We start from the raw sequence: 22,595 nt of genomic DNA, 5'->3' as shown, positions 1-22,595 counted from the left end.
TGCAGTACTCATGCTTAACAAGGCCTAAAAGCAAACGTCAAAAGGTTTAAATTCTTTTCAAGAAACTCAACTATATCCCAATACAGAGCTCGAGAGTATATGTAGGAATTCCAAACTATCCTGCATTCAACATGGTAAAATATATGAGTCTGTCATCCAATTAAAAATTACCAAGTATGAAAAGAAGATGAAAAATATAGCCCATAATGGGAAAGACCATTTATAGAAACAGACCAATAAATGGCATAGAAGAAAGCATTTGACAAGGACAGTGAAATACTTACTTTAACTATATTCTGTAGTTTCAAGAGATGGGGCTTAAGAATAGACATGGAAGATATTTTAAAAATATCCAAATAGAATGTTTAGAAATGAAAACTACAATATCTGAATAAGATGAAAACTACATGGGAAGAGTTAACAGCAAATTAGACACTTCAGGAAAAAGGAGTGAATTTAAATACATAGCAATAGTGAGTATTCAGAATGAAATACGAAGAGAAGAATGCTGTTGGACGGCAACCTAGACACCTATTGAGTACCTGTGAAATCAGTCACTGTTCTAAGGCCTGGGATACAAATTTTTCAAAAGTATCTTTGGTATAAGGGAATTATGAATTTATCGAGGAGATAGACATGTAAGCTAGTGATTATAGTACCTTTGTCTTACCTGTTAGAGGTATTTCCAGAGTACTATGAGAGCAGAGTATGGTAGAATCTAAATTATTTTATGGAATTAGGGAAGGCTCCAAAGAAGATGAAGCATTAGCTGAATCTTAGAAAAGTAGAAAAAGTTGAGGTAGACCGTTTCGACAGAAGGAACAGTATGTGCATAGATGAGAGTAACAGGCTGGCATTCAGATGTTTGCCTAAAGTAAATGCTGCTGTTGGAAAGTGGTAGAGATGAAGCTTGAGGAAATAGCAAGGTCCACACCATTAGTAAGCTAAGAAATCTGAAAACCGTAGGAAGCCCCTTAAGAATTTTTAGGAGTTTCAGATGTGCAATGAAAAAACAATGACTCATTTTTTAGTGAAACTATAATATTTTACGAACAACTGTGGTTCTTTAAGTTGGGGGAGTTGTGATGAGGTAGTTAGGAAATTATATTTATTTATTGCTTTTGTCTGCATATTTTAGCTGTATCATTTAATCCTGAAAACAAATCTACACATTTTAGAGTGGAGAAAAAAAGTAAATTGCCGAAAGTGTTGCAAGTAGGAAATGGCAAAAGTAGAAATGTAACTTGAGTCCAAATAAGCCACGTGATCTTTATAGCTTTATCAGTTCTATGCCTCCTAGGATTCATTACTGTCCCTAGAGCCATAAGAAAAATGATGACTGGTGAATTTTATAATAGACATCTATAGTCTTCATCAGTGTACTAGCCAGTTTTTCAATTTGGTAGGAAATACTATGTGGAATGTTTATCCCATCAGATTCATGGCTGTAAACTTGGGGTGCAGAGTAATTTAGGACATTGATCATATATTAACACCTGGAGCTGATTTATAGGCCCTAAACCCTAAATAGATTACGGCGGGCTCACCTAGCACTAATTAAAAATAACAACACTAAAATAGAAGAAAATTCAACAAAGTTCAGAATTTTTTAGTCATGATTTTTGAACTCTTTTTTTATACCTTTTTTTTTTTTTTTTTTTTTTTTTAACATTTTTTATTTATTTTTGGGACAGAGAGAGACAGAGCATGAACGGGGGAGGGGTAGAGAGAGAGGGAGACACAGAATCGGAAACAGGCTCCAGGCTCCGAGCCATCAGCCCAGAGCCTGACGCGGGGCTCGAACTCACGGACCGCGAGATCGTGACCTGGCTGAAGTCGGACGCTTAACCGACTGCGCCACCCAGGCGCCCCTTTTTATACCTTTTTTAGGGGTTTGGTGTAGAGTAGGTACTATAAATGTGTGCTAAACTATTCAGTAGGTGATCTAGTAGTGATCATCACCCTACTCAGGTTTCGAGGAAATCTAGAGTGAGTGAGTGGGAACGTCTTTGTTTGCTCAAAACAGTAGTGTGGGCCTAGTAGTAGTGACTTAGCGAATCTTTGTTTTATTTTTTTTTTAAACCATTTTGTTCTCTTTTCTTAGACAAAATACTCAGAAACATAAAACATGTGCAAGACTCATTTGAAATAGCAGTTGTGGGGCAGGCAAAGATTACGTCTATTAAGGCATTTGGGAATTGGTGGGGAAGAGAAAGTAGGAGAAAGGATAAAATGAGAATTTATTTAATGACTAGAACATAAAGAAATGATTAAGTAATATAAAAGACCTAGTTTTAAAAAAAAATAAAAGGTGCTGTGGGCTTTGAGCTGAGAGGTGTTTATTGGAGAAACCAGGAAAATTTTACTTTGAAACCCTATTTTGAGGATAAAATTGAAGATAGAGGCAATTTTTATCTCTGGAGATTGGAAATAAAGAGCGGGAGATGGAAGAGATACCTGTCAAGGAGAGTTAGAAGACTAGGAAAGGCATGGAACGTTTTTTGTTTTGTTTTTTTTTTGTCTTATATCTGCATATTATTATCCCCTTTCTTGATTTTCACGAAACAGCTTAATAGCATCATCAAAACAGAGTTGATTAATGTAAACAATATTTTAAAAACTGAGTACATAAATACTTTGGGATGAGGAGACTCAAAAAGTCTTAGTGAGACTTAGTGAGATTGATGAGGCATGTGGTTATGCCATTATGCTTTTAAGGGCTTCACAGGTGGTTCTGATGAGCAGTCACTTTGGGAATCATATAATGGCAAAACTCACGTGAAAATTCTGCTCTGCTAAATTCAGAAGGGAGAGAAGGGACTCTTGCAATCCCTGTTTTTATAAAGTTCTCCAGCTTAATTAATTCTAGTGTGCAGCCTGGTTTAGGAATCACTGTAGTTAATATTCTGCCTTCAGTAATCCTGAAATCCCAGTCTCCAAAAAGGTACATACATCTTTTAAGGAGAACATTTTAACACTTTATAGACCAGACCCAACACTACTAATTACTTTTATAATATAAAAAAATGGTAAAATTATACATCTTTTCCTGCTGGTATAATAGGGGAAAAATTCAAGTTGAAAATATCTTCTCTAAATGTTTCATTATGTAATTTTTGATGCACATGTATTTTCATACTCTCATTTTTGTTTTCAGAAAGCTGTATGTGATGGCTTCTGTGTTTGTCTGTCTGCTCCTTTCTGGATTGGCTGTGTTTTTCCTTTTCCCTCGCTCTATTGACGTGAAATACATTGGCGTAAAATCAGCATACGTCAGTTATGATGTTCAAAAGCGTACAGTATATTTAAATATCACGGTAAGTACAAAATTACATTAAAATATTTGACTACATTCCTTTATTATATTAAGTACACTTTTGTCCCTCTGAGAGAATATTAAATGTGACACTGGTCAGTTTGCTTTCTGTATATCTGCTGTTGATCTTTTCTATCATTTCTGGTTGTGCCGAAAATGGCAAATAGTAAGTACTAGTGATTGCGTATACAGAATCATTTAGCATTTGAAGTTGCCTCTAAAATGGTAAATAAACTATTGTTGACAAAAGAATATTTATAGTCCATTTACTTTTCAGCCTTTGAATAGCTTCTTGCAAAGTGTTAAAAGTAGGTTGATTCTATAAATGTTATAAAGGTAACATTTTCTTTTCCTTATATATGGTGAAATACAATTTTTACCGTTTTAACAGATTATTCCTGTGTTGTGTCTAAAGATAAGGTACAGGGGCGCCTGGGTGGCTCAGTCGGTTAAGCGGCCGACTTCGGCTCAGGTCACGATCTCGCAGTCCGTGAGTTCGAGCCCCGCGTCGGGCTCTGTGCTGACAGCTCAGATGGAGCCTGGAGCAGATTCAGAGCCTGGAGCCTGTTTCAGATTCTGTGTCTCCCTCTCTCTCTGCCCCTCCCCTGTTCATGCTCTGTCTCTCTCTGTCTCAAAAATAAATAAACATTAAAAAAAAAAAAAATTTTTTTTAAATAAAGATAAGGTACAAGTGCCTGTTTGATTTCTCTTATAAATTAGTATATGGGGAAATATCCATAGTGTTTTACTGTCCAGGAAAACACTGCTGTCTATGCTGACAGCTCAGAGCTGGGAGCCTGCTTCCGATTCTGTGTGTATCTCTCTCTCTCTCTGCCTCTCCACTGCTCACACTCTGTCTCTCTCTCTCAAAAAATAAACAAACATTAAAAAAAATTTTTTTTTTAAATCATTATTTGAAAGCTTATGCTTTTGCTCTCTTGACTTACAAATTAAGTGGATTCTCACTGCTCTCAGTAACAATATGTCTGATAGTACTAAATTTTTTGTCCTTTTTTTTTTGTCTTTCTTAATGTTTATCTTTGTTATCTTTCTAGCTTTCAATATATGATTGATCCTTTTAATATTGGATCAATATTAATTTAATATGTGGCACTTCAGAAAAAGACCTATACCAACATTATTTTGCATGTATAAAGGATTCCAAGATTCTTCTGAATCCCATTCTTTGGCCTGTATCAGAAGGTCCATTGACCTCAAATTAACAATCTCTTTCCTGCAGTGTCTAGAAATTAAATTGACATGGGTATTAAGAGCCAAGTAGATAAAAACGTTTGTATATTTAGGTAAAGATTATTTCTACTATATTAGGAAATTAAAAAAAAACTCTACATTTATAACTATGATTTAAATTAATACATAAATGTGATCATGTAATTGCTGGTCACTAGTACATTCTTTTTTTAATCCTTTTTTACTAAGATTCTTCTTTCCACTTATCCCTTATTGCATCTTTTCATCTTTCTCCATATTTATATTAATTTATAAGCTTACATTGTCAGCTTTTCTTAAAGTAATATTTATTTTAAAAAGAATATTTTGTACATATTTTACGCATGTTGGTTTTCTCACTTGTTAATACTTTGTAGAAATCTCTCCTGAATTTCTGGCTTAGAGTTACTACATTCTTTTTAATGGGCTGCGTAATATTCCATGCAATAATTTAATACTAATCATTTTTGTGGATGGTCATTCACTTTCTTTTCTTTTTGTTTTTGCAACTATTCTCATTCACATCCTGATGTTTTTATTTCTTTGGAATAAGTGCTCAAAAGTAGGATTGCTAGGTCAAAGGATATATGTATTTTTATTTTAATGGATATTGCTAGATTACTTACCAGAATGGCTGCAATGCTTCACGTTTCCCAGTAAGGTAAAAATTGACCCTCTGCTCAAATCCCTACCAAGAATAGAATTTGTTGCTTTCTACAAGCTTTGCTAGTTTAATGAATATTAAGTTTACTAGCTTATCCCTAACTCTAAATGAATTTGAGGGTTTTTAAGTGTTTCTTGGCCAATTGTATTTGTACTCTTTTGATTTGTTTATTCGTATGCTTTACTTTTTTTGTTTGTTTTTACCTCTAAAGATTTTGTCGTTTTCTTTTCAGTTTGTGAGGGCTCTTTGTATATAAATGGTAACCATTACAATCTGCCTTATGAATATTTAAGATTCATCATTTAGTTACTATTGATTTTCATTTGTGATGACTGTTTTAGTTGTTTTGTTATCTGTTATTTCTTGATTTAACATTTTTTTCCCCACTGCTCATTTTCTAAAATAATTTGACATAACTGTGAATTAGAATTGTGGAAATTGCCCCTGCTGTTAAGTACAGAAATGATATAGCTCCATTTCTTTCCAACAAATAGACTTGAATCTATCCCATTTCTTCTCCAAAGTGACCCAGTAGAAATCTCTACTCATGTATAAGTTAAAATACCAATTTCTTTTAGACAAAAAAGTTTATATGAAGTAGTTTAACATTTTAAATGGTCATTTTTGTACCTGATAGAATAGGAAATACATTACTAATATAGTCTGTGAAGATATTTATATATTAACATTTAGTAGAAATTCAGATGAAATTTAAAAATTATTTTTATAGAATTTTTCTAAGGCCATAAATACATTTTCTAACATTCATTTTCTATATTCCTGTAATGTACAGTTTCTGGGCCTGTTGTTTATTTTTTAATTTTTTTTCACATTTATTTATTTTTGAGAGAGAGAGCACAAGCAGGGGAGAAGGAGAGAGAGAGGGAGACACAGAATCTGAAGCAGGCTCCAGGCTTCAAGCTGTCAGTACAGAGCTTGATGCGGGGCTTGAACTCAGGAACCGTGAGATCATGACCTAAGCCAAAGTCGGATGCTTAACTGACTGAGCCACCCAGGCACCCCGTAAACCTGTTAATTTTTAATTGTGTGCTTATTGTCGGCATATTATGTACATAGTATTCATCATAAAACCAAATAATTAGCTTATTTAATATCCTTTGATATTTTTGGCAATATTTTTCTTCCTCCTAATAACTCAAGTGTGGCCACAGCTGAAGTCATTTTTTTAATGTTTATTTTTGAGAGAGAGACACAGAGCATGAGTGGGGGAGGGGCAGAGAGAGAGGGAGACACAGAATCCGAAGCAAGCCCCAGGCTTTGAGCTGTCCTCACAGAGCCTGACGTGGGGCCCAAACCCACAAACTGAGATGGTGACCTGAGCTGAAGTTGGATGCTTAATGGACCAAGCCACCCAGGCACCTCTGAAGTCATTTTTTTAAATTGATTTTGGATACATATTTGTTATGCTTATACACTTTTTGCCTTTTCTTTTACAGAACACACTAAATATAACAAACAATAACTATTATTCTGTTGAAGTTGAAAATATCACTGCACAAGTTCAGTTTTCAAAAACTGTTATTGGAAAGGCTCGCTTAAACAACATAACCAATATTGGCCCACTGGATATGAAACAAGTAAGTTTCCATCATAAGATACTTTGGAGGAGTTCAATGACTTTTGACTTTCTATATCATATTAATCTGAGGGAGGGGGAGGATTTCCTCACAAACTTGACATGTGTTCTTTGCACATATAAGAGAAAGTCTTAGACTCAGCCATGCAAAAGGAGAGATTTCTAACTCTTTGAAATTGTGAAACATGTCAAATCTTTGATGCTTTGCTCCTCTTTCTAGTTGGCTTATTTTCACTTTTTGTCTTTCAGATCGATTATACAGTACCTACTATCATAGCAGAAGAAATGAGTTATATGTAGTAAGTTTTGATATTTGAATAATGTTCTCTCATTAAATTATAAAATATCAAGAATAGAGTTTACAGATATCTTTTTGATTTCCCACAATCTTAGCAGTCAGGAAATCACATTTGGAATACTTCTGGCCTCTGATCATCTCTATTGTCTTCTCTCTTGTCAACATGCATAATATTTATGTGTAGTATGTGTCTATACCCTTAATATTCATTTTTTCTTATTTTTCATAATTAAGGTCAAATACACCTTGTCACCTTTTTAAAAATTATTTATTTTTATTTAAACTCAAGTTAGTTAACATATAGTGTAATATTGGTTTCAGGGGTAGAATCCAGCGATTGACCACTTACTTATAACACCCACTGCTTATTCCAACAGGTGCCTTCCTTAATGCTTATCACCTGTTTAGCCCATCCCTCCCACTGACCTCCCCTCCAGCAACCCTCAGTTTGTTTTCTTTATTTAAGAGTCTGTTATGGTTTGCTTCCTTCTCTGTTACCTTATTTTTCCTTCCCTTCCCCTATCTTCATCTGTTTCTTATAATCCACATATGAGTGAAATCATGTTTGTCTTTCTCTGACTGACTTATTTCATTTAGCATAATACATGGCAAGATTTCATTCTTTCTTGATCACTGAGTAATATTCCATTGTATGTATGTGTACATTATATATATGTGTGTGTGTGTGTACGTGTGTGTACAGATGTATACACACACACCACACACCGCCCCCCAACACACACACACACACACACACACATCTTCTTCATCCATTTATCAATTGATGGACATTTGGGCTCTTTCCATAATTTGGCTATTGTTGATAGCACTGCTCTAAACATTGTGGTGCATGTGTCTCTTTGAATCAGCATTTTTGTATCCTTTGGATAAATACTGAGTAGTGCCAATTACTGAGTCGTAGGGTAGTTCTATTTTTAATTTTTGGAGGAACCTCTGTACTATTTTCCAGAGTGGCTGCACCAGTTTGCATTCCCACCAATGGTGCAGAAGTATTCCTCTTTCTCCACATCTCACCAACATCTGTTGTTTCTGGAGTTGTTCATTTAGCTAATCTGACAGGTGTGACGTGATATCTCATGGTGGTTTTGAGTTGTATTTCCCTGATGATGAGTGATGTTGAGCATTTTTTCATGTGTCTCTTAGCCATCTGTATGTCTTCTTTGGAAAAGTGTCTATTCATGTCTTTTGCCCGTTTCCTCTGTGGATTATTTATTTTTTGGGTGTTGAGTTTGATAAATTCTTTATAGATTTTGGATACTAATCCTTTATTTGATACGTCATTTGCATATATCTTCTCCCATTCTGTAGGCTGCCTTTTAGTTTTGTGGATTGTTTCTTTTGCCATGCAGAAGCCTTTTATCTTGATGAGGTCCCAATAGTTCATTTTTGCTTTTGTTTCCCTTGCTTCCAAAGCCATGTCTAGTAGGAAGTTGCTCTGGCCAAGGTCAGAGAGGTTGCTGTCTGTTTTCTCCTGAACGATTCTAATGGTTTCCTGTCTTACATTTAGGTCTTTCATCCATTTTGAGTTTATTTTTGTATACAGGGTAAGAACGTGCTCCAATTTCATTCTTTTGCATGTCCCTGTCCAGTTTTCTCAACACCATTTGCTGAAGAGACTGTCTTTTTTCCATTGGATATTCTTTCCTGCTTTGTTGAAGATTATGGCCATACATTTTGGGGTCCATTTCTGGGTTCTCTATTCTGTTCCATTGACCTATGTGTTTCTTTGCCAGTGCCATACTGTCATGATGATTACAGCTTTGTGATACAGCTTAAAGTCCAGAATTGTGATGCCTCCAGCTTTGGTTTTCTTTTTCAGGATTGCTTTGACTATTCAGGGCCTTTTCTGGTTTCATAAAAATTTTAGAATTGTTGGCTCTAGCTCTGTGAAGAATGCTGGTGTTATTTTGATAGGGATTGCATTGAATGTGTAGATCACTTTGGGTAGTATTGACATTTTAACAATGTTTGTTCTTCTAGTTCATGAACATGGAATGTTTTTCCTTTTCCCTGTGATGTCTACAATTGCTTTCATAATTTTCAGCATACAGCTCTTTTACCTCTTTGGTTATATTTATTCCTGTGTATCTTACTGATTTTGGTGCATTTGTTAATGGGATCAATTCCTTGATTTCTCTTTCTGCAAAGGATTATTGGTGTATAGAAATGCAACCGATTTCTCTATGTTGTTTTTATATCCCATGACTTTGCTGAAATCATGTATGAAATCTAGCAGTGTTTGTTTTTTTTTTTTTAGTTTAGTTTTTTTTTGCTTGTTTATTAATGTTTATTCATTTTTGAGAGACAGAGAGAGACAGAGCATGAGCGGGGAAGGGGCAGAGAGAAGGAGACACAGAGCCTGAAACAGGCTCCAGGCTCTGAGCTGTCAGCACAGAGCCCGATGCGGGGCTCGAACTCACAAACTGTGAGATCCTGACCTGAGCCAAAGTCAGATGCTCAACCGACTGAGCCACCCAGGCACCCTGAAATCTAGTAGTGTTTTGATGGACTCTTTCAAATTTTCCACGTAGAGTGTCATGTCATCTGCAGAGAGTGAAAATTTGACTTCTTTCTTGCCATTTGTATGGCTTCTATTTATTTTTGTTTTCTGATTGCTGAGGCTAGGACTTTCAGTGCTATGTTGAACAACAGTGGTGAGAGTGGACATCCCTGTCGTGTTCCTGACCTTAGGGGTAAAGATCTCAGTTTTTTCCCATTGAGGATGATATTAGCTGTAGCTCTTTCATATATGGCCTTTATTATGATGGAGTATGTTCCTACTATCCCTATTTTCTTGAGGGTTTTTATCAAGCAAGGATGCTGTATTTTGTCAAATATTTTTTCTGCATCTATTGAGAGGATATATGGTTCTTATTCTTTTATTAATGTGTATCATATTGATTGATTTGCGAATATTGAACCAGCCCTGAAGCCCAGGAATGAATTCCACGTGATCATGGTGAATAATTCTTCTAACGTATATTTTGTTGGATTCTATTTGCTAGGATCTTGTTGAGAAGTTTTACATCCAGTTTCATCAAGGATATTGGCCTGTAATTCTCCTTTTTAGTGGGGTCTTTGTTTTTAGAATCAAGGTAATATTGTCTTCATAGAATGAGTTTGGAAGCTTTCCTTCCATCCTATTTTTTGGAACAATTTGAAAAGAAGAGGTGTCAACTCTTCTTTAAATGTCTGATAGAATTCCCCTGAGAAGCCATCTGGCCCATGACTCTTATTTGTTGGCAGATTTAAAAAAAAAAAAAAAAAAAAAAATTTATTGTTTTTTCATTTTTGAGAGAGAAGAAGAGACAGTGTCAGTGGGGGAGGGGCAGAGAGAGGGAGACACAGAATCTGAAGCAAGCTCCAGGTTCTGAGCTGTCAGCACAGAGAGCTATGAGATCATGACCTGTGCCAAAGTCTGATGCTTAACCGACTGAGCTACCAAGGCGCCCCTATTGGGAAATTTTTGTTAACTGATTCATTTTCTTTGCTGATTATGCATCTCTTCAAATTTCCTATTTCTTCCTGTTTCAGTTTTGGTAGTTTGTGAATTTTTAGGAATTTGTCCATTTCTTCTAGATTGCCCAGTTTGTTGGCATATAATTTTACATAGTATTCTCTTATAATTGTTTGTATTTCTCTGGTATTGGTTGTAATTTCTCCTCTTGCATTTGTGAGTTTTTTCTATTTGGGTCCTCTCTTTTCTTTTTGATAAGTCCAGCTATGAGGTTATCAATTTTGTTTATTCTTTCAAAGAACCATTATTTAGTTTCATTGATCTGTTACACGTTTTTTGTTGCTGTTTCTATATTGTTTTTTTTCTGTATTATGTCCTTTCTTGTGCTAGCTTTAGGCCTTATTTGCTGGTTCTTCTCTAGCTCCTTTAGGTGTAAGGTTAGGTTGTGTATTTGGAGACTTTTCTTCTTGAAGTAGACCCTTTTTTGTTTTAATTTTTTTTAACGTTTATTTATTATTGAGAGACAGAGACAGAGCATGAGCATGGGAGGGACAGAGAGAGGGGGAGACACAGAATCTGAAGCAGGCTCCAAGCTCTGAGCTATGAGCACGGAGCCCAACACGGGGCTCAAACTCACAAACCGTGAGATCGTGACCTGAGCCGAAGTCAGATGCTTAACCGACTGAGCCACCCAGGCACCCCGTTGAAGTAGTTCTTTATTGCAATATACTTCCCTCTTAGGACTGCCTTTGCTGCATCCCAAAGGTTCTGGTCTGTCATGTTTTCATTTTCATTTGCTTCCATGTATTTTTTTATTTCTTCTTTAATCTCATGGTTAACGCATTCATTCTTTGGTAGGATGTTCTTTAACCACCACATATTTGAGGACTTTCTAAATTTTTTCTTGTGGTTGACTTCAAGTTTCAAAGTGTTGTGATCTGAAAATATGCGTGGCATGGTCTTGATCTTTTTGGACCTGACTGATTTGTGACATGGTATATGATCTATTCTGGAGAATGTTCCATGAGTACTCGAGAAGAATGTCTGTTCTGTTGCTTTAAGATGAAATATTCTGAATATATCTGTTAAGTTCATCCTGTCCATTGTATCATTCTAAGACATTGTTTTCTTGTTGATTTGCTGTATGTGGAGTATTAAACTCTTTTATTATTATGGTTTTATTATCAGTAGGTTTCTTCATGTTTATCATTATTGATTTATATATTTGGGTGTTTCAGGTTGGGGGCATAAATATTTACAGTCGTTAGATCTTCTTGATGGATAGACCTCTGAATTATGATAGAATGCCTTCTTCATTTTTTGTTATAGTCTTTGTTTTAACATCTTGTTTGTCTGATATAAGTATGGCTACTCTGGCTTTCTTTTGATGTCCATTAGCATGACAGATAGTTCTCCATCCCCTCACTTTCTTTTTTTTTTTCTTTTTTATTTTTTTTAACGTTTATTTATTTTTGAGACAGAGAGAGACAGAATATGAATGGGGGAGGGACAGAGAGAGAGGGAAACACAGAATGGGAAGCAGGCTCCAGGCTCTGAGCCATCAGCCCAGAGCCCGACATGGGGCTCGAACTCATGGACTGCGAGATCGTGACCTGAGCCAAAGTCGGACGCTTAACCGACTGAGCCACCCAGGCGCCCCTCCATCCCCTCACTTTCAATCTACAGGTGTCTTAGGTCTAAAATGAGTCTTGTGTAGGCAGCATGTAGATGGGTCTTGTTTTTGTGTGTGGGTTGTTTGTTTTTTTAAACCCGTTCTGATACCCTATGTCTTTTGATTGGAGCATTTAGACCATTTACATTCAGAGTGATTATTGAAACATAAATTTAGTGCCATTGTGTTACCTGTAGAGTTGGTGTTTCTGGTGATGTTCTCTGGTCCTTTTTATTCTTCATTGCCTTGGTCTTTTCTGCACACCCCCCCCCCCCCCCCCCAGTCCCTCTTCCTTGCAGGGCTGGTTTAGTAGTCACAGACTTCTCTACTTTTGTTTGTCTGGGAAACTCTTTTTTTCTCCTTGTATTCTGAATGACAGCCTTGCTGGATAAAGAATTCTTGGCTGCATAATTTTCCCATTCAGCACACCATGTCACTTTATTTACTATAAGAACCATAGTCTCACACATTTTAGTATTTGTTGACTTTAGTATAGCAGAACTAAAAATGCTAGTATTGCGTAATGTTCTCTTATTGAATTTCTAAAGCTTTTACGTTGGGTCTAAGTGATTATTAACTCTTAAGTAAAAAAAAAAAAAAGATATTTTTTTATCATCTTTTATGGTATCAGGCTGATACAGAATTTCTAACAAACTGTTTACTACAATTTCAAACGATGAATAAAAAGTAGCAGTAATTTGTAGCCAGTGTGCAACAACTCTACAATTGCTGTAGTAAAACATGTCTGTTTTTAGAATAAAAAGTCATGAAAATCTTTATCATTATTAGGTATAGAAACGTTCCATCAATAAATGCTTACTTATGTCTTCTGTATCATATCTCTTTTAGTTTTAACATAGGGAAAGGAATCATAATTAAGTGATTTTAAATTATAATATCATAGCCATGTTTACTCACATTGTTTTTTCTTTTTAACAGTGATTTTTGTACACTGATATCAATCAAAGTACATAATATCGTACTCATGATGCAGTAAGTATGAATTTTTTTTGAAAGAAATATTTCTTTTTTAAACTTTAGATTTATAACTTTGGCTTATAGCATACACAACACCTTTATAAGTATCAGTTCAGTCAGGTTTGAAGCCTTAAAAGAGTGCGATGAGATGAGTAAATATTATCCCACTTTAAGAATGAGGAAATCGGAGCTCGGAGAAGTAGTGAAGGATCACATGGCTGCTGAAGAGTGAATCTAGACCTTGCAAGAACACAGGAAAATGGCAGATGTTGGGATGAAAAAGAGGACAGAGTTCAACATCCATTGTTCTGTTATCTATGGTAAATAGTCCTTCACAGTAATAAGAAGTACTGTTACTAATGTGCAAATTGGGTGTTACTCTAGGCCATTAAAACATTGTAGGTTATAGGTTTGGTGTTTGGACCATCAGCTAATGGTCCAAAATGTGATGAAAGAATGAAAGAATTTTCCTGTGATGAGAGAATTTTGTTTTTAAAAGTGAAATGAACTTAACATATTTTTAAGTAATGATAAATGTTCTGAAAACATGGTATTTCTTGTGTATAATTATTGGAGTAGGGCTTGCTAAATCAGCATTTATGCTATCTGTTGGGCAAATATTCCCTGAGTGGCCCATGTCCATAATATTATCATTAATCAGTCTCTCCCTGGAGAAAATTTTGCTATATGAAAGTATTCTCAGTTCACAAAACTTCTATGTAAATAATAATGTGTCTCCCTATTTGAGTTTTTTTGTTGTTGTGTCTCCCAATTTTTCTTTTTTAGAGTTACTGTGACAACAACATACTTTGGACACTCTGAACAGATATCCCAGGAAAGATACCAGTATGTTGATTGTGGAAGGAACACAACTTATCAGTTGGGGCAGTCTGAATATCTAAATGTACTTCAGCCACAACAGTAAAAATTGAATGATATGCCAGTGGAGAAGAAGAAATCCCTATCGATATTTTCTAGAACTCTGAAGAATGAGGTACTTACTTCCTGATAGGAGATCTTAAATTGAAGAAACCTAAAGTTTACACCTTCCATTTTAGGGGTACAAGTAAAAGTATGTGGACTCGAACATTACTGCAGCGATCCACTCTGTGTTCATGTTGTCTGTACCAGGATCTTTTACTTGAATCTAAATTTGCCAATTGATTTTCTTCCCCCCCTCTCCTTAGCGGGGGAAATTGAGACTTCCCATGTAGGACAGTAAATAATTTACAATTCACAGCTTCGGCCACTACTGAAAACCTAACTTTGATGATGGACATAATTTGAGAAACTTTATTTCTGAATGTTTTTATAGAATATTACTGAGAGCCTGTTATTCACGAAAGACTTTTTAAAAATAACCTTTTTTTTCTGTTTTATAAATTCCCATTGCTACATAGTAGGATTTCAAGATATTTTAGCTTTTAGCTAAACATTTGTAGTTTTTCATTTGTTGAAATTCTACTCATTTGCACGTTTTTGTCAGTCTTATTTCAAGCCAGTGCTTGCAGAACAGTAGAAAGCAAAATAATCTTTGCAAAATTCTGAATCTAAAATTTTTGAAAGCTCCCTGTTTCACATGTCTTTCCATCTAAGTAAGTTTTGTGAAATTTTTGTGTAGTCTTCAAACATCGTTAATGTATAATATTGTAAATAAACTGTGCATGGCTTTTATACAGCTTAAATAAATGTCAAATAAAGTACAGATTCAAAATAAAGTAAGTTGCTCATAAAAATAAATAAAACGGGAAATTGAAATTCAGAAACTTATAGAATGTGAATATGGTTCCAGTTACATACAGGATCAGGCATCAAGTGATTTTGAAATAAAGTGTTTTGATGCTCCACTTTTTTTTAATGTTGCTTTTCAGACTAACAAGTTGTGGAGACACTTTTCACAACTCTTTGGTACCCGAGTCACCCAATGTTTCCCATTTTATGCCTGTTTTCAAGGAGGAAATTGTGTCTTTGGTAGAAATTCTCCAAGAAATCTTATTAAATGATGGTGGCTATATAAAAATTAAACCTATATTATGCTTTTTAAAAATTTAATCACTTTGCACATCACATGGATATCAAGCCTCTAGCAGTTAACATTTTTAAATTTTCAACTTTTTGTTTGGATTTTATTTAAAATTGTTTTCAAGTGGAAATTATTGACTTTTGCATTTTGTCATCTTATATTTTTAATACCATTTTCTGTTTGGGCTTTGTGCCTTTTCACTTACCAAGTTCTAATTACCTTGTAAATATATACCACTGAGGGTAGGGACCAACTGTGATACCAAAAAAATAAATAAATAAGTGGCTTGAGATTAATTTCTTTCTGTTCCCTAGAGACAGAAGTCAGGTTCCCTTTCCCTCAAAGTGCCTAACTTAGGTCTGAAACATACCTGTTTATCAGTCGGACTCTCTCAGCTGTTACACACAAGCTTTGTTTAATTATTTAGAGCTAATGAAGTCTCCTTTCTGCCTTTAAACACACTCAGGTCTCCCCTTAGTGTTATTATAATTTTCCCCAAGTTTTCCTGAGTGAACATTTTAAATGGGTAGAATACACATTTTTTTTTTTTGACTGTTGTTTTACCTTAATCGTTGCTAACTCACCCATCGTTGCTATTAAAGTCACCCCATTACATTTGTTATAGACTCACTAGTCAAACCCAGCCTTCATGTTTTTTTCTTCTATGATTTTTGACTACTCCTATTCTCCTTGAAACTGAACACTCCTCTAATGTTTCGATTCTATTTGTATTTTTCAAATCATTCTCATTTCATTTTCCCTCATTCTGTCTTTTGATCTTTCAGTGACTATTATCTAGACCCTCTTTTGCTTCAAAATTTCTACTCCTGTGACTTTAACCAACAATCATCTATATTAGGGCTTCCAAATCTTTCTGTATACCTGACCAGTCACCTGTCAGGCTTCTTCTCATTTAGTGAGTTACCTAGAGATGATAGTATTTCACTGACTGTGTAAATCATAAAGTGTTTCAAAAATGTTTATCATATTCTGTTCTCTCCTTGTCCTTACTTCAAAATCACCCTTCATTTTTTCATAATCACCCTTCAGATATGTCTCCTTCAGAAATCAATCCGGGTTTATTTTTTGCTCTGTATCTTTTAACTTCACAAGAGTATGTAGTGTAAGTTGAATGGATTTTTCTATTGATTTGTGGTCTGATATCCTTTTGGAGTGCATGCATAGTATTTGCTGAAGATACAGGAAAGTGAAGGAACATTTGCTTTTAGTGACTTGGTTATGAATATTTTTTCTTCATTTTTAAAAATTAAAACTTTATTGTACCTACTTTCCATGAAGCATAAGGTAGAAAAACCTAGAATTTAAGATAAGTGCAAACCTGTAGTAGAAAAAAAGATCACCTGTGACTACTTTCAGAGAAGTTTTAAATAACTTGCCAGAATAAGCTTGGAACAGAGCAGGTATAAGTTAATAAAATTACAAAAATACATTCAGGTGAAACAGAATTACAGCCATTAAAAAAAGAAAAAAACACAGGGAAGGCGAATGAGCATTGTCCAGTGTATTTTTTCTTACATAGTAATAGGATAGATAGCAATATATTTTTTAAAACTGCTTTCAGATTTTATTCAAAGGATATGGTAAAGATGTTATAATTTTTTCCCCCTGATACTCTCAAGAATAACTTTTTCTTAAATTACATTTTTTAATAGACTGGTCATCCTAACCAAATCCAATACTATAACAAGTCTCTGTGTGTTGATATTATATGTATCTAACATATGCCCTTGTAAAAGCTTTCATGTTTCTCTTATATAATTTACCTGGCCCTGTGAGTCAGACAAAGGAGAGGGGCAGGATCCTTATCTTTTAGAAGAGGAGACGTGGCATGGAGAAAAGTTAAGGGACTTTGCTGAAGATCACATATTCAGTAAATAATCTTAGGGGGCCATACCTAATTTTTCTGTCTCCTATGTGTGTGCTCTGTCATTTAAAATAGAGTCCATTGAGAAGCCCTGTTGACTCAGGTTAGTATGATTAAAAATCAGAGAAAACATTCACATAGTTCCTAGTGACAATCAAAATAATACTGATGGACTAAGATTTGCATATCTTTAAGTTGGTACCTGAAATATTTTAAATGGAAAATGAGCATTTGTGAAATACTTTGGAGCATAATCTATAGCTGAATTTTTCTGTTAAAATTTAGTATTTCTTGATCATTCCAATAAAGATATGACTGATAGGTTGTCACACAAGGCTATATATAAATAATAGAGGTTAATGTATTTGAGATTTGAAATAAGAACAGTGTGAAAATATTAGATACCAGATAAATTGCTTGAAATTGCCAAATAACCGTCTTTACTATGGTACATAATATGTAAATAACTGTGGTTTTATTTGTGAACAGTTTTTCTGTGCCTTTTTCATTTATTTAGGCCAATGAGGTAATTATTTTCTCTAAGATTTGTGACAAAAAAATTCAGTTTAGATCTTCTGAATTGTATTTTGGAAGTGATATAGTACAGTGTTACAATAGAGAGAAAGTGATTGCCAAAATACAATAAAGGTATCATTATTGCAATATAGGGGTGTTTTGTTGTATGGAATGTCTCCAACCTCCTTCCACACCATTTTTTTTTTAATTCTTAGATAAATAATTCTTTATATAATGATTACATTTTATTTAAGAAAATAGTTTGTTGGGTACTTGACCCCAAAGGAAGTCACTGCTCAGTCTAGCTAATATCTATTAGTTACTTTGTCAGATACTGCAGCAATCTCTTATGTGTATTATCTGATTATTCCTCAGAAAGCCCTCTAAGGTAGCTACTGACGTTGCTCCCCATTTTAAATCTGAGGAAATAGAGTTTTAGAGAAGTTAAGAAATATGCATAAGCTTGGAAGTGGCAGATTTCAGATTGAAAACATGTCTGATTGACTCAAACATCATTGCTCTTAAAAATAGCATATTTCCTTTTCAGCCTTTGAAGATGTTTTCTTTCTAAAAATATATTGGTTGTTGTACTTAATATATATAAGATTTTGAAGTTTTTGATAGTATTTTCAAAAATACTATTAAGAGACTTTATTATAATTTTATAGATCTTTGGTGTGATAAAAAATGGCTTATCACTGATTTTTAAAATAATTCATACTTATCTGTTTGGATTTTTTTCTTTTTAAAAGATGTAAAATTTTAACTTTACAAATATACATCAGACTTCTTTGGTAGGCAGTGTGAATTGAATTTCGAGTTATTACGTTGGAAGCCAAAGGTTACTTACCATAGTGTCATAAATCGATTTGTAGCTCATAACATCTGGAAGCAGCAACTACCTGGCTCAAATACATCTAAGAATAATTAATTTTATTTCTTTTTTGTAAAATCAGATTTTAAATGAAATGTTTACCTGAAACTATTTTATTTTAAAAGAAAAATATGTGTTTGAAAAGATGGGATTAAAAGACTGTTAAACATTATTTCTTTAAAAAAATTATTTTTACATGAAAACAATATATTTGTGATCTGCTTCAATCAAAACTTTTACTTCTATATCCCAGGTCTACTTATTTCAGAGTAAAAATTTTCACTTAGCTTAAATTTCTGATTAGAACTAATATTTGTGTATTTTTGTGCTTAGTGAGAATGTAAATTTCACAGTGGATTTTTGAAATTTATCCTTAATTTGGATAAAAGCAAGTGATATATTTATAAAATTACTATATGGATAAAAATGGTAATTTCCAGTTTAAAAAAAAAACCGAATGTGATTATGTTTGTAGTTCTTTTTACACATGTTTAGCATAGGTTCTAAATTAAATATCTGTATTGACCCTAAAAATATTCCGTAAATTAATTTAACAAATATATGGCAAGTTTTTCATAGCTAAATAACTCTTATAGAAGGAAATTGTTGCCTTCTGTTTAATTACATTAATTGAAATGTGTTTAAGGAAGTGTTTTCAGCATATTTTGTATACTAAAAAACAAAAAGGACTAGTATTGGGCCAATGGCCAAGAGGTAATATTACTACCGTGTAGACTATTACTGTTCAAATTGTCCCACTTCCCCCAGAATTTTAGAAACTAGAAGTCTGGGAGATACTGTATCAGCTGTGGTGGAGTGACTCTCAGTGCTGTAGGTACTATTCATCTTTTAGTTCTTGTGTGAGATGGAACACATGCCAAGTTGCAAAAGATTCATAACTTCATTATGTAACAGTTTGTTTTAGGCATCAGATATCTGCAAGCTATGCCTTGTGTGTTTTGTCTTAGATTCACTTGCAGGACTAAATTAAGTAAGAGTTTGGAAAATGCTGAGTTGACCTAACTGGTCAGATATTTGAATGATGGCATTACTGGGTAGATTCTAATTATGGAATAAAGAAGAATATAGAATGAAAGACTATGTTTGGGCACTTACTCTTTGCTTGTTTCATGGATTAGCCTCCATCCTAACACTAAATTCCCAAGTTAAACAATTCTGTAATTGTAATTATTGTTGCTGTTCATGTAACAAAACATGCTTATGTTAGCAAAAGGAATAGAAGTGCCCCCAAATGCTATTTTTTTAGTTACTTGTAACTGTTGCTCTTGTAATTGTGTATGAAAAAATAAAATTTGTAAACATTTTGGCATGAAAAATAAAGTTTGTATCAGTCAAGTATATTGGTTGTACTTTGGAAATTCTCTTCATATAAACAATCCTGGTAGATACTGAAAGTCCATTACTTCAAATCTCTCAGGTCCTGTTAGTTTTTACCCAAATTCCACTTCTGCATCATCTTTGATTTTCCTTTCCTCCACATAGCTTCCATTCTGTTGTCAATTCTGTCTGTTCTACCTCTGTAGTATCTCGACTCTGTAACTAAAAAAAAAAAAAAAGCCCAGGCAGGCCCTTACTATTGGTGTTGAGAACCTTTCATTGTCTGGCCCCACCTAAATTCATATTCCTTTTTCCTGTCATTGCCTTTTACCTGTGTTCAGGCCAAATTGAGATGTTTGCCATTCTTTGGAAATAGTTATTTCCGTTTTCTGTACTTTGCTCATTCTCGTCCCTTTTTCTGTGAAATTTATTTGGACATTTTTTTTAAATCCCTCAATCTTGTCTGTTTTTCAGTTTTCATCCCAAGTGGCCCACCCACCTATCCTCTCTTCCTGAGTATTCACCCAAATATTTGGTGACTTCTTTTCCCTGAATGTGTACTTTTAAAATAATTGCCCAATCACAAAGAAGATTTTGGTTTTGTTTTTGAATCTAAAACTTTTTGTTTGAACTGAACTTAAAACTTGCTTTAAACTTTTGTTTTAATTGATATTTACTCAAGCATTTTTTGCCAGCTTACAGTTAAATGTTCTAATTACAGTTAAAAAAATCTTGTATCAAGTAGCATGATCTGAAGTTAGATGAGATGTAACCAAAACTAACTTGATAGAATAATGGGGGTGGGGGGTGGGGGGGAAGGATTGGCTGGATGTGTTCTCCCTAGCCAGTTTCTCAAGGGAGAAAGAAGAATCACCAGCAAATTCATGAGGTTTTTTTTTTTTTTTTTTTTGCTTGGTTTTTTTTTGTTGTTGTTTTTTATGGTAGCTTCTGTTCCTTTAATCAGTGGTTTTCAGAATTTTTTATTACTATTTTAGTTGTGAACCTATTTCTTTAAGCAACATCTTCCATAGAACTCCAGTATTTTCCAGGATTTTTAAAAATTTTGTTAACCTTAATGCCTAGGGCTCATTGTCTCCCTGCCAAAGAATGAAGAGGTGGACACATCAGATCAGAAAGTAAGAATAGTACGAAAGCCCTCTTTACAGAGAGGAGACCCTTGAAGGTGAATGCCGGTGACAGTAGGCAAAGGTCCTTATTTTATAAGGTTGTGGTCAGGCTACCTTCCCTTCCCCCTCATTCCTTCTCAGGTTCGGCCCTTATTGGCTAGATAACTCTAGGTTCTGGGTTGTCCATTCCTGATTGGCTTGTTTTCCATTGTATAAGGGATGGTCTATGGCCATACTGCTCCTTGTGAGTCATAAGTTTTATAGTCTACTGATTTTTAGTCAGGTCTTTTGTCAGGTTCCTGAGGGGAGTAGGTGGATCTGTTAGATTCTTAAGAGGAACCTTAAGCTCAAAGGGGTTTGCTGTGGTCAGATCCTCCCAGCATTGTTACAAAATTTGTGTTTTTCCCCACCCAGAGACCTCAGGTCCTATCCTTCCCCTCTCTGCCTACTGAAGCCTATCTTTTTCCTATCATATAATAACAAAACATAACCACTTGGACTTAGTTGAGAACAGAATCCCTGGAGTCCATGCCTGCTTTTTCCCCAGTGGCCCCCGAAGCCAGCATACAACCACTTGTTTAGTGATGATAACAATTTTGTTATGTTGCTTTGGTGTATGACTAGAACATATTTCCTACGTGAGCAAATACAAGCTTAAATTTATGTTTTAAGTTTATATTTTATGGATAGCTTTAAAAATGACAATAAAGGGGGAAAATGGAATTGCTAACTTTCTAGTTAGTGATTTCCATTGTTACATATATTTCAAATGATTAGTCTTCAAAGGGAACTAAAAAAAAAAGATTTAAGACTACTAGCACTTTTTTTAAGAAAATTACCAGAAGAGACTAGAACTACAAAGAATTCTAAACCCATATCTGTTTCAGATATTTATTTATTTGCTTTTTAAATTTTATTTAAATCCAAGTTATTTAACATGCTGCAAATATTTAATTCTTAAATTTTAAAGGGTACACTTCTCAAAACTGAGTTTTCTGCCCTGTTGATAATTTGTGAACAATTATTTCTACTGTTGAGAACAAATACAAAAGGAGATACTGGGTATATGTGACAACCTATGTAAAGTTAAGAATAAGGTTAAAGTTAAACTTTTTTATAGAAAGTGTTTATTCAGATGTAAACTTTCATGTATCTGAAATTGTCTAATTTGAGTGAAAAGCCTTTTAGCCCAAAAGTTACTTGTTCACATTATAAATTGTAACTTTTCAAAATTACATCCCCACTTGTTTATGTGTTAATTTGTGTACTTACTAGATAACATATTGCTTATATAAGCAATATGGAATTTTCTAAAAGTACATTATTTGAATATTCATATTATCACACTTACTTTAAAACCAGCACCTTCTTGGGGCACCTGGGTGGCTCAGTTGGTTAAGCATCTGACTTCGGCTCAGGTCACGATCTCACCGTTAGTGAGTTTGAGTCCTGTGTTGGGCTCTGTGTTGACAGCTCAGAGCCTGGAGCCTGCTTCGGATTCTGTGTCTCCCTCTCTCTCTGCCCCTCCCCTGCTTGTACTCTGTCTCTGTCTCTGAAAAATGAACAAATGTTAAAAAAATTTTTTTAAACATGTTTTAA

General features: G+C 34.5%; 1 protein-coding gene across 4 annotated transcripts in view; it reads left to right on the top strand.

The window, feature by feature from the left end:
* The window catches only part of TMEM106B (transmembrane protein 106B), a 30,198-nt gene extending 10,308 nt beyond the window's left edge, over positions 1 to 19,890 (top strand). For all 4 annotated transcript variants that reach the window (XM_058724975.1, XM_058724976.1, XM_058724978.1 and 1 more), the window contains 5 exons: positions 3,158 to 3,317; positions 6,668 to 6,808; positions 7,057 to 7,106; positions 13,195 to 13,248; positions 14,020 to 19,890. In XM_058724975.1, coding sequence (XP_058580958.1) covers positions 3,158 to 3,317; positions 6,668 to 6,808; positions 7,057 to 7,106; positions 13,195 to 13,248; positions 14,020 to 14,158 — 544 coding nt within the window. In that variant the 3' untranslated portion in view covers positions 14,159 to 19,890. The remainder of the gene's footprint in view (positions 1 to 3,157; positions 3,318 to 6,667; positions 6,809 to 7,056; positions 7,107 to 13,194; positions 13,249 to 14,019) is intronic.
* The last annotated feature ends 2,705 nt before the right edge of the window (positions 19,891 to 22,595 follow it).

Source organism: Neofelis nebulosa, chromosome 4, assembly GCF_028018385.1.
Source record: "Neofelis nebulosa isolate mNeoNeb1 chromosome 4, mNeoNeb1.pri, whole genome shotgun sequence".
NCBI lineage: Eukaryota > Metazoa > Chordata > Mammalia > Carnivora > Felidae > Neofelis > Neofelis nebulosa.
The sequence above is the reverse complement of the archived record's forward strand: the minus strand, read 5'-3'. Positions and strand labels throughout refer to the sequence as shown.